The 12,415-nt window shown below is 34.2% G+C and overlaps 3 protein-coding genes across 4 annotated transcripts; 2 read left to right on the top strand and 1 right to left on the bottom strand.

Annotated features, from left to right (window-relative positions):
• Positions 1–125: 125 nt before the first annotated feature.
• LOC123682194 (putative inorganic phosphate cotransporter) lies at positions 126–3,295 on the top strand. The gene is made up of 7 exons (XM_045620706.1): positions 126–413; positions 467–630; positions 1,104–1,445; positions 1,630–1,836; positions 2,377–2,573; positions 2,756–3,080; positions 3,138–3,295. The coding sequence occupies exons 1-7, from the start codon at positions 410–412 to the stop codon at positions 3,255–3,257; spliced, it is 1,359 nt and encodes a 452-aa protein (XP_045476662.1). The 5' UTR covers positions 126–409; the 3' UTR covers positions 3,258–3,295.
• On the bottom strand, positions 3,288–4,066 carry LOC123682195 (protein aveugle). Its single transcript, XM_045620707.1, has 2 exons — positions 3,903–4,066; positions 3,288–3,791 (listed from the first exon to the last, which is right to left on the bottom strand). Exons 1-2 carry the CDS (start codon positions 3,939–3,941, stop codon positions 3,483–3,485), a joined length of 348 nt encoding a protein of 115 aa, XP_045476663.1. The 5' UTR covers positions 3,942–4,066; the 3' UTR covers positions 3,288–3,482.
• Positions 4,051–12,308, top strand: LOC123682193 (protein transport protein Sec31A). Of its 2 annotated transcripts, XM_045620704.1 has the most exons (18): positions 4,051–4,191; positions 4,255–4,758; positions 4,934–5,146; positions 5,245–5,562; positions 5,865–6,028; positions 6,217–6,397; positions 6,485–6,699; positions 6,751–6,829; positions 7,073–7,183; positions 7,247–7,441; positions 7,501–7,712; positions 8,586–9,024; positions 9,209–9,367; positions 9,482–9,864; positions 10,058–10,117; positions 11,185–11,559; positions 11,725–11,796; positions 11,854–12,308. In XM_045620704.1, exons 2-18 carry the CDS (start codon positions 4,293–4,295, stop codon positions 12,037–12,039), a joined length of 3,828 nt encoding a protein of 1,275 aa, XP_045476660.1. In that variant the 5' UTR covers positions 4,051–4,191; positions 4,255–4,292; the 3' UTR covers positions 12,040–12,308. The 2 variants fall into 2 exon arrangements, with proteins under 2 accessions (XP_045476660.1, XP_045476661.1); XM_045620705.1 differs by lacking the exon at positions 10,058–10,117.
• The last annotated feature ends 107 nt before the right edge of the window (positions 12,309–12,415 follow it).

The following is a 12,415-nucleotide window of genomic DNA, read 5'->3' as shown; positions in this document are numbered from 1 at the left end:
TGACATTTATTACTCTCTTAGTATTCTATGGTCTGATCTTCCAAATTCAGGTAATTTTTCTGCGAGGCTATTTTCACTTGGAATTTTAAGTGACGTATTTAAAAATATGAGAGCAAAAGCACATCAAATTTTAGTTTCGTTTTCATAATATTTTACCCATCATCGGTGCCATCTCCGACTATTACCGTCGAATCCCAGAATATCCCCTAAAATTTTCATGAAGTATTTTCTTCAAAACGAAATTAAGGGCTTCTATTAGAAAGTTCTTTTTTGCTCAGAAAATGTATACTATTCGATAGTCGCCAATTTTCTTGTCAAAAATCCGTTGAACCGTCAGTAACTAAATCCATCTTTAATTTTTTTTTCATCATCCCAATGATTTTTATTTATATTTAACAACTGCTTTGAAATGAGTAAGTCTAAAATGATCTGAATTATAGTAGTGACTAATAATACTTCTATTTAGAATGCTATTCAGCTCGATATTGCACGGCAATTTTGCTTTCCCTTGGTCTTGCAATAGTATATGGACTCAAAGTGAATTACCATGTAGCAGTAGTGGCTATGGTGAACCATACTGCTTTAGCAATACTAGATGGAAAAAACGTTACTGAAGAAGAAAGCGGCGAAGTGAGTGTCATATCCCTCGTTTTATATTAATTTTTTGTAATACTCTGTAATAGACCTCATTGAGACTTCCCAAAATATCAGAGCTTGTGTTAGTTAGGATTGTCTTCTATGGTTTGTTTAAAATAGATAGACGTTAGCTATATAATTAGAACTTCTGCTTGGTATTGAACCTGGAAATACAACTCCACGATTCCGCAGTTATACAAAAAAATTCAACAAGGTTGGCGAAAAGACACAGCAATAAACCTACAGAAGTTCTGAACTTCTGAGAGAAGTGTAAGGCAATATGGAATGAGGTACCAAAACTTCATATTCTTCGATATACCGAAGACTAGTCTGAAAAATACACCTATTCAATTCTGTGTTCCATTATTAGTCCATTTTTAGATCCACCATAGATATAAAACCATGATCACCGAGTTGATCAGCCGATTGAAGTTTAAAAAACTGTTCTCTTATCTTGAATGTTTTAGGATGGCCCATTTGAATGGAGTCATTTCATTCAAGGAATCCAACTCAGCGCTTATTTCTGGGGTTACATGATATCAGAAATACCAGGAGGAAGAGTTGCTGAAGTCTACAGTGCCAAATGGACTATGTTCGTAGCAGTTGGCGTCAACGTAGTTTTCACTTTGCTAGTCCCTTTGCTGTCTTCAATATCTGCCTATGCTATTGTCGTAATGCGAGTAATGGTAGGCTTGGCTGGTGGAATATCTTTTCCTGGGACTCACGTACTCTTAGCTCGGTGGTCGCCTCCCAAAGAGAGGAGTCTAATGAGTTCAATCGCTTATTGCGGTACTGCCGCAGGCACTGTTGTGAGTAATTATCTTTTTACGAAACAAAATTCAATCACAGAATACTAAATGTACCAAAAAATGAAAACTAAGTAAACTGTATTCTGTGACCTTACATTTGTCTGCTCTATTTACTCTGTGGATTGTGATCTTTTAGAACTACAGATTCGATAATTTTGATTTTATCATATTGACTCATTTACAGATTTTCACCTTGATAAGCGGGCCTATAGCTAATGGACTGGGGTGGCAATTTATTTTTTATATTGAAGGGGGAATAAGTGCCTTGTGGCTCATAGTATGGTCTATTTTGGGAGCAGATTTTCCTGAAAAACAGAGATTTATGTCCGCTGAAGAGAAGGAATTTATGGTTAATGCATTCAAAGAGGAAGGAGGTGGAGGAGAGCATGGAGTGTGTATACTTTAGATTCGTCCTTAAAATTGTTTACAGTAGAAAAAGGCGATACTAAAAAGGTCAAATGTACCAGGTTAAATCTGATTGGTTACAGTTTGAAATAGTATTATCTCTAACCAATGCAAACCGTCCATGTCACTTACGTCACATATATGGAGAATTCTGATTTGTCCGCTCAATTTTCCAATTGGTCACTATCAATGATCTATTAAGATAATTGTAAATCATATTTTTATTTTTTAAATGAAAAAATATGTATAACCAAACCTGTTCTGTTTGTTTCCCAGCTTGGAAACATGATTAATGAAGTTTTAAAGGCAAAAAACCTAAGAATCAAATCTAATAAAAAATTATTACTCAGGAACTTGACATAAAATTATGAGTATTCAGTTATATTGAATAATATAACTTTTACTGCAAAGCTCTAGCCTGTATAACTTCTAAGTTATGAATACAACATGAATATTGAGATATGTTACGATAAAAGAAGAAATAATAACAAATAGCAGAAAATTTGCAATATTGCTCAAATTTCAGACTTTGAAAGTGCCATGGAAAGCTGTATTCAGTTCAGCTCCTTTCTGGGCAATCATTATTGCGCATCTCTGTTCAAATTGGGGATGGTACATGGTTCTGACAGAACTGCCAACTTACATGAAGAATGTACTAAATTTCAAGATCAAGGAGAATGCATTGCTCAGTGCCTTACCTTATTTTTGCATGTTCATTTTCAGGTAACTTCATTTGGTAACCCTATATTGTTGTAACTTGTAAGCTGTATTATTTTTACAAAATTCACTTCATCATCTACCAATACTTATTGTAAGCTTTTTTGGTTCATTAGACCATGTTACACTTTAGTAATTCAGTAAATATCAAATAAATTTCAAGAACCTATATCAGTTTTCTTCTCCAGCTTAACCCTTGGAAAATGTATCGATATTTTGAGAAGCAAAGAACTCATTTCAACGACAGTTGGTAGGAAAATAGCGACAGGTATAGCAAGCATTGTTCCTGGATTTTGTTTCGCTGCCCTTTGCTTTATAACGGAACCCATCGTAGCTGTTATATTGATGACAGTATCAATAACAGGTATTGGTGGCATGTACTGTGGTTTTCTATCAAACCACATTGACTTATCGCCAAATTTTGCTGGAACTCTGATGGCGATAACCAATACGATAGCTTCTATTCCAGGAATACTGGTCCCTTTATTTGTTGGATGGCTGTGCGAGGAAGATGTAAGTCTTTTTATTTGATGTAGATTGTTTTTTAGAACAAGCACCTTTTTGTTTCAGTCGAGTATTTCTTCATGGAGGATTGTATTTTATGTGACCATTGTCCTGTACATAATAGAAGTTATTGTTTATTTGATATTGGGTTCTGGTGATGAACAACCCTGGAATAGAGCAGCATAATAAAAAATTTTTAATCCAATAAAAATATTATTAAACTATCAAAGTAATTTTATTATTGTATAATGAGAGTTGAAAGCAGACTCCTCTTAGGAATATATTTTAGAAATTCATGAAATTATAGAACAATTTTGCCTTGGCATAAACTGAAATGGTTATCACAGTGTTATTAAGGTTATATAATAAGAATAACTGCAAATTTTTTGTGATATAACATTCAGAAAGTAATTACGCTATGGAATAATCATAAAACATGTTGTTAGTATTTCGTTTTTGTATGTCCCTTATCTCCATTATGTCAGTTTTTAATCTCAATTTCAAAATTTGCCTCCAAATAGCTTCTCTGTGTTGGACATCTGTTATACCCAGTCTAAGTAACGAGTTATCATTTATCCTCAAAAGTGTTCTACCTGTGACTTCGTGCTTCACAAAATCAGCAGCATAATTATTGTAGTATTCACCACAATGTCTTTCCAACCATTTTAAAACATCAGCAACACTCCAAGAGTATACAGCTTTTGGCCTGTTGGTTTTGACCTGAAAAAAATTAAATCAGCTTTTTACTATTTGTTGTTGTCTCGATCTTTTTTTCTTAGAAAATATTACTATTTATTTTCAATCAAAAATTTCAAGTGTTTTCTTCTCTACCTTTGGTTTGTTTGATGAAGTAAGCGTTTCTTCAACCATTTCACAATTAAATGTTTCTTTAGTGACACAATCAACACCATTCAATTACAGTGTTTATCCCATTGTCATAAACAGCTGTTTTTTATTGTCTACAAGCTTCTGTGGCAGTGTTTTCCATTGAACTGTCAATGTTTATTTTTGGTTAGGAGGATAGCGAGCTGTCAAAATATGTAACAAGGCGAGTATTAGCCACGTTGGAAGGTTTCAAATGAAATAAACTCCAAGTTACAATTCAAATAAGGATATCATTGTAGGTTTGCATGATATTTTTACCCATCTCCTTTAATCTTGTAACTCATTTTTCACTTTTCAGAAGTTACATGTTTAAATAAAAATTTCGGCTTTTTCACCATGAAAGTGAAAGATTTGGAAAGAACTGCCAATGTGGCATGGAGCCCAAAAAACTGCAGCCCTATTTATTTAGCTGCAGGAACTGCCGCGCAACAACTTGATGCCTCTTTTAATACAAACGCCGCCTTAGAAATATATTCTTTGAACTTGGCAGAGCCAGGTCTTGACTTAGAACAGAAATGCTCTATTCCTAGTGACCATAGATTTCACAAATTGATTTGGGGTGCCACTAGCTCAAATCAAGGTACAATAATTGGAGGTTGCGATAGTGGCATCATCAAAATTTTTGATGCTTCCAAGTTATTAAATAACGAGAATGGATTGATAATGCAACAAGAAAAACATAATGGGCCTGTACACTCTTTAGATTTTAATCCATTTCAGCATAATTTGTTCACAACGGGGGCTAGCGATTCTGAAATATTCATTTGGGATATGAATAATTTACAGAAACCCATGTCACCTGGTAAGCTCTTATGTGAATATAAAAATATTCAAAAACATATGCTTAAAATAAAAATAAGGAATTGCAATTTCCCAAATTTTATATAAATATAGCGTGTTTGACAAATTTATTCAATAATTATAACTCCTTTTCAAAGAACTGAATACGTTTTTTGAGTTAATATATGCATTTTCAGGAAGCAAACCTCAGCCGTTTGAAGATGTTTTGTCTTTATCATGGAACAGACAAGTTCAACATATTTTAGCTTCTACTTTTGCATCCAAGTGTGTAATCTGGGATCTAAGAAAAAACGAACCAATTATAAAACTCACAGATACAGTATCGAGAATAAGATGGAAAGTTGTAGCATGGCATCCAGAAGTAGCCACTCAACTCTGCTTGGCTTCAGGTGGGAATATTATCGTAAATTTAATGATATAACCTGTTTCTTCTAAAATCAGGATGAAATACAAGTTATCATTTTGCAATTTTCTTTTCCGATTTTAGAGGAAGATCATTCCCCTGTTGTTCAAATATGGGATTTGAGATTTGCCACATCTCCTCTGAAGACTTTGGAGAATCACGAAAGAGGTGTTCTTTCGGTGGCTTGGTGCACTGAGGACCCCGATCTTCTTATCAGTTGCGGAAAAGACAACAGAATATTATGTTGGAATCCTAGTTCAAGTCAACCTAACGGTGAAGTTTTAACCGAAATTGCTAAAACAAACCAGTGGAACTTCGATGTGGTTTGGTGTCCCAAAAATCCTGCCATTATTGCTTGTCCAAACTTTGATGGTCATGTGTCGATCTATTCTTTGTTGGGAGGTGAGTAGTTTCTCAATTGAAAACCCTTTCAACATCAAATCATCCAAAAAAGATGCTACGGAGGTGTTGAGGTGTATAAGGCAGGTACCATTGATTAGCCTCGATGAAGAGATTTGTTCAGTGCTCAGGGGATGAAACACTGTAATTCAATAGAGGGGGCGCCTTAAATATTGACTGAGAAGACTCCTGCTAAATTTTTTATCAAGATTCTAACGTAATGTAAGGCAGAATTAAGTGTGAATCCTTTAGAAACTCTAGGCCAAACGCTTAAACTTTTAGGTAACCCTTTACTTTCATTATAGGTAAAACTCAGCAATTCCAAACTTCCGATAAGATAGCTGATAGCTTCCCAGGTATGGATGGCTATGCAAAAGCCCCTCTTCAAGCACAGAATATAGCGCCGGAGAGTGTAGATTTGCCTAAACCGCCCAAATGGATGAGAAGACCTGTTGGAGCAAGTTTTGGTGTGAGTAAAATTGTAATCATATCAAACATCAAATAACATCAACAGAAGAGAAGAAATACCAATAGTTTGAAGCGCAAATATCTATATATATATCGTACAAATACCTAACCTGTCAAAAGTGGAGGGGATAAATCACAGCCTGTGTTTTGATCATAACTGTTGTGATATATTTTGCTATTTTGTTTTAGTTTGGTGGAAAACTGATTTCCTTCGAAAACGAAAAACCCTCGGCGCAAGTTCAGTCCAACCAAAACGGGAATTTATCTCCGATATCACGAACAGTCCGTATTAGCCAAATAGTCACCGAAGAGGAATTAGTTAAAGGTTCTGCTGAAATGGAGGAAGTATTGGAATTAGGAAATTTCGTAGGTCAGTAATACTCTTCAAATACAGAAAAAGCACTTTTTAGGGGTTTCTTCTGGTTGAAGTTACTCTAACATTTAATTTTCATTGCAGAATATTGTAAAGAAAGGGCTGACAAAGCTGAGGACCAACATAAAAAATACATCTGGCACTTTATCAGAGCTCAATTCGAAGAAAATCCAAGAGCGGAGATACTGAATTTGTTAGGTTATAGGATTGAAGATATAAATAACCAATTGAATGAGATCGTTGGCAAAAATACGAACAAAGAGAAAGAATTATGCGATGATTTTTCAAATATGAACAGAGTAAGATAAAACTTCCCGAGAAAATTCATTCAATAATTTTATTGTTTTTAGATCGACGATTTTGATGTTATAAATAACATTCAAGATGAGGCGAAACCTATCGCCCCTTTCAAAATCAATGTAGGAAATGGTAAGTTTGACTTCTTATCATTTTATGTTATGGATGTAAAGAATGATATACATGTCGAATCTTTTTTAAACAGGTTGAATCTGAATTAAATTATTTTTTTTATTTTATTTATGAATTTCCATCAGTAAGGATCGAATCTATTCAATTAAAGAAAGAGTAACTAGTTAACATATTATTTGATAATTTTATGCAGAAAAAAACTAGAATTTGTACATTCTAAATGTGATAATTTCAAATATTTAGATACAGAGGGTTTGATAACACAAGCTCTATTACTGGGAAATGTAGAAGCAGCAGTGGAATTGTGTCTACAAGCAAAACGATTCACTGATGCCATAATAATAGCTATGACAGGTGAGCAAAATAAACCTCAACAGTTTTTTCAGCCACAACTGTACAACGTTATTTCTATTTTAGGAGGTTCAGAGTTATTGGCACGAACACAACAGAAATATCTAGATCAAAGCGAAGGTTACATATCTTCCCTGATATCTGCGTTAGTTACAGATAACTGGAAATCTATTATCGATAATTGTGATATAACAAGCTGGAAAGAAGCACTATCCGCTGCTTTAACTCATGCTTCCGACGAGGATCTGCCTCATCTATGCGGTAAATAAACAATCGTTAGTTGTTCTGGCCAAACGTTGAAAAATATTTTTGTTCAACAGAAAAACTGGGATTCAGACTAGAAACGGAATCCCAAGATCGACAGGAGTTACTGAACAACGCGCATTTATGTTACATAAGTTCGGGAAATCTCGAGAAATTGGTCAGTTCATGGAACAAGAATGTGTATAGTTCGACAAAAGATCTCAGAGAGCTGGTGGAACTTATTGTTCTATTACAGAAAGCAATAGAAAGACAAGGCCGTCATGTTTCGGTATGTTATATCTCAAATACAATCTCTGGAGAAAGTATAGGGAATTGATAAATTGAAAAGCTTCTTTGAAAGAATTGTAGAAATTTATGGTGTTGCTAGTCATTTCGACATTATTCATTTCCCTATAGGAAATCATTGAAAACTAAAGGCATTTAAAACAACATTGGATTCTAACCTCAAACAGATTGCTAAAGTAGGAATGTATATATCAAAGTAATCTGTACAATGAAGTACTATTAAATAATAACATGTTTGTTTACATCAAAATGGTCTTCACAAAAAAAAAAAAATCAATGAATAATATGGGAGCTTTTGAAAAATTTATCAAATAGTCTAATGTAATATGGGTATGGTCCGTATATCACCTTGGTGACTATGGTTAGTAAGTTGGTGGTCCGTCTATGTCAAATTCCCTAAAAACCGGTGACTATTTTCTCAAACTTTGGTGAGTTATCTGACACCGTACTTTTATTCTGGTTAGGTTCGGTAACCACGCCCACTCCGGTTGGCAGTTGCCATTTTAATTTTCAGATTACTGTTTATGAATATTTTCCATGACATCTAACACTCAAAAACTTCATTATTTTAATTATGAAACAAATACCCTTCATAGTCATTAAGAACTATTAGTTATTTACAAATTAAAAGAGATCAACCATTTATAACCTCCAAAATTCTGTCAATGAAAAATTTAGATGACCATTGACAAGTGTCAAGCGGTCCGTAAATACGAAGCAGGTTACCTGAAACATTGAAAACCACTAGTAACCGCTTTGAAATTCTCGGCGATATACGGACCACACCCTATATTGTTTACTATCAACAGGCGTGTAAAAATGTCATTTCCATTAATTTTATCAACTTTGTTTGCAGATACAAGGACCTTTAAGCGATTTATTGTCGAACTACGCTTTGATTTTGGTTTCCCAAGGTTGTTCCAAAGAAGCCTTAACATACTTAGGTTCGTCTCAAAACGAAAAACTGAGTTCTTTGAGAGACAGGTTGTTGATTCATTTGGGACAGAAACCGGCTTACGGGCAGCCAGTTAGGCAACAAAGTCGTCACAGCATAGGAAGACAATCCTTCTCCAACTACCCTACTTACGGTTCCCCTAATCAGTTTGCTCAACCGAACAATCAATTTGGCAACGTGGTTCCTAACCAGTTTGGTACCACTGCGCCAAATCAATTCGGAGCGAAGGCACCAAATCAGTTCGGAGTACCAACACCAAACCAGTTTGGGGTTCCGGCTCCGAACCAGTTTGCTGTATCCCAACCAAATCAGTTCGGAGTTCCAACTTCCAATTATGCAGGTAATAAAATAATCAGTGAATGTCCTTTATAATAATATCATTGACAGTTGAGATCCTAAAGATTTCATATGATATTCAAAATTTAATTAAAAATTGAATACAAAATATTTAATATTAAAGTTTTTATGTATTAAATTGTGAAATAATTTTATAGATCTATATTTAAAAGAAAATTTCCATGCAGGTACGCAAACTCCACCGTTCAATGCAAGTCAAGGTTTTAACAATGACGCTCTCAACCCTCAACCGTGGCAAGTTCCAAGTGTGCCACAACCTTTACAACAAACAGTTACACCTCCTACAAAACCACCTAGTATTAAGAATAATAATATTAACGCAACTGGTAAGTTTTTTCATGTTTATCAGTAGAACAAAGCTACCAATCCTTCAATAATGAATTTTCCTCTTGACGTGTGCAAGGTGTTTGAATTCAATCTCTAAAATGTTTATTTTTCAGGTGCTGCTTCTGGTCTACCGCAAAGGAAATATATATTGGATCCGTCTGTAACTTCGAACCAATATAACAGTGCCTTGTCAAGGAATCAAAGTCTCCCAAATCAACCAATGGGAAATTATAACAATCCTCAACAATCTTTCAATAGTCCATCTATGTACACTCCTTCTTTGCCCATGTCACCAATCGCAACGCAAGGATTCAACTCTACACCATTAGTACCAGCGCCTTCTAGCGGATATGGAAGTAATTTCAATGCGCCATCTTCTTTTTCACCCAGTCAAACACCGATAGCTCAAGAAGCATTGGATCTAAATAATAGATCAGCATCTGTGGCACCTGGTTGGAATGATCCCCCAACTTTAATGAAAAGTTTGAAAAATCAGGTTAGTAATCAGTTTGTATTTGCAATATCTTCAGTAAAAGGTATAGGTTAGGATGATCAATGATTATTTTTATCGTTCTGTTACCTATTATGTGACTTTAAGTTGAAAAACTTCAAATGTGGTCTCATCTTAAGTTTTCTGGGTTGTTCCAAAAGTATAATAAAATCTAATTTTTTATTTTCTTGTCCGTAAGATAAACAAAGACATGTCTCCGAGACACTCGGGTACCAAGTTGTGGAGTAAAAAAAATGAGGTATTTCTTCAGTTTTTTTTTTGTGTGAAGTAGTGAGTTGTAATTCCCACCAATTGATTTAGTGCGGAGATTCTTAAAATAGTTGTGGAACTTGAGTTTGCTTCCTAATGTTTGTCGAAAGTATAATTTCAACTTGTGAGTGTTTTTCTTTGAATGTTTATTATTTCCATATTTGAATGATCTGACACTTTTTACTTGCGAACTAAAATAAGAGCTAATTTCGTGATATTGATGTATCAAAAAAAATTTCAAAGTGAAATCAAACGATCTGAAATTCATTTTAGTTATGATTTCATCGAGTATTTATGGAATAGAATAATTTATTTGGAAATAATAATCATTTGCAGCGTTTTCTGTTTATTGTGTGCTGTTTCATAATTTAGTTCCAATACTTCATAGCCAGATTATCTTGGTAATATATTTATTTAGTTTTAGTGTTTTCAATATTTGTATAACAGTATTGTGGAGATTTTCACTTCTTAAAACTCTATAAAAATTACTTTTTGATAATGCATATGCCTATAATTGTAGAAATGAGTTAGTGAAGTATATATTTTTTTATGAATGAAAATAATTGGATAATTTAGGAAACTGGAATAATAATTTCCTGTTTCCTGAATTAGGTATAGGTTTTCCAATAGGAATGATACAATTTAAAATGGTTGTAATAGCAACACTGTATTATTTTTTGACATAACTGCTCAAATGGAAAAGTTTTTCAGAGATCGAGTTCTGATCTAAAACACAGTGAAGTTTCAAGTGTGTAGATTGTGTCCAGGAGAGGTGGCAGCCTTGAGAATATTATCAATTTTTTTTCGAAAATTTCATATTAATACTTATAATTCATAAAATAGTGGACTTATCGCCCAACTGCAAGCATTTTCGTGATCTTCTTAATCGAATCAATCAATAAAAAGGTACAATATTCCTATGAAGGAAATTTAACTGCTTTCTGCTGAAAGTCCCCATATGTTGCCATTAAAACCCTTCAAATTGTAACATTACTACTATTGGAGAGTTAGATAAGCATCGCTTTCAACTGCAAATGAAAAAATTCGATGTTTCAGGTCAAACAAGAGGCCCCACAAAAAATGGAACCTATAACTCATCCATTCAATGAACCTATGAGTCAGCAAATACCACTTCAAGGTGGCTGGCAGGACAATGTCACCAATGCCCCCTATGCCCCCAATGTCAACGCTATGGAGCCTCCCAGAATGTTCCAACCTGCGCCCACTGACTTTGGAAGACCACCACCGGCCTTCAATGCAGAATTCAATAGGAACGCAGTCACCCCAAGTCTTCCCAACGATATGTCAGAAAACAGAAGAAACGAGACACCTGATCCTGTTATCAAACCACCCTTGCCAAACGCGCATTTACGCATACAGAAATCTCTGGATAAATTGAGAGACTGCTGTGCTACAGCCTGTTATCAACCGGTATGTGTCTTTTGTATGCATTTGTATTCTTGAAAAATATGTATTTATGTTTGTTTAGTAGGTTGGTGTGCATGAACAACTGTCAAAAATTCAATACATTTTCCTTGAAATTGTAGAATTTTCTATGACTCAAGTTGCAGATGTTATATTAATTTTGAATTTCAGCAAATGAAGAAGAAGATAGATGATATTGGAAGAAAATTAGAGATACTTTACGACATGATTCGTGAAGACAAGGTAAATTTATTCGTATTTGATCACCAGTTGAATATTTCATGTTGCATTTAATTTCAGCTTTCCCCTGATATATTAGGCTCGCTTCATCACCTGACGATGATGATCGAGCAAAGGGAATATACATCTGCTCTTGATGTTCACACGCAATTGGTGTCTGGACCGTATTTTGCACAGATAGCAAGTTTTATGCCAGGATTGAAACTTCTTGTATTATGTGCTATCCAGAATCAAGTGTATATTTAACCGAAATAGAATAGTCGTCATTTGAATGAAAAATTGAAGTAATCGTGAAGTGAAATATGAATATGAAATTCAACTAATTTTTATTGGTTAATGATTAGTTTGAGACCTGTATTTGTTCACAATAGTTTGAAAATTTTTTATTAAACCCAGATATGTGTTGAAATGATCCTTCTGTACTAATATTTTAAATATATATTTCGAGGTTTTCAATTGAATAGTTTGTAATAAATTAAGTTTATATTTTTTAATAAATGAAAATATATAGAAGACGTTATTTCTTTTATTTTTTCATTATTAACCAGTGAATTGACGGTATTCAATACTCGCTTTAAGCATTTTCCGAAAATATATGATGCAAGGGTAGTGGTCTGGTTTA

The sequence above is a fragment of the Harmonia axyridis genome, chromosome 6 (assembly GCF_914767665.1).
Source record: "Harmonia axyridis chromosome 6, icHarAxyr1.1, whole genome shotgun sequence".
Classification (NCBI taxonomy): Eukaryota; Metazoa; Arthropoda; class Insecta; order Coleoptera; family Coccinellidae; genus Harmonia; species Harmonia axyridis.
This window is presented reverse-complemented; position numbering and strand designations above follow the sequence as displayed.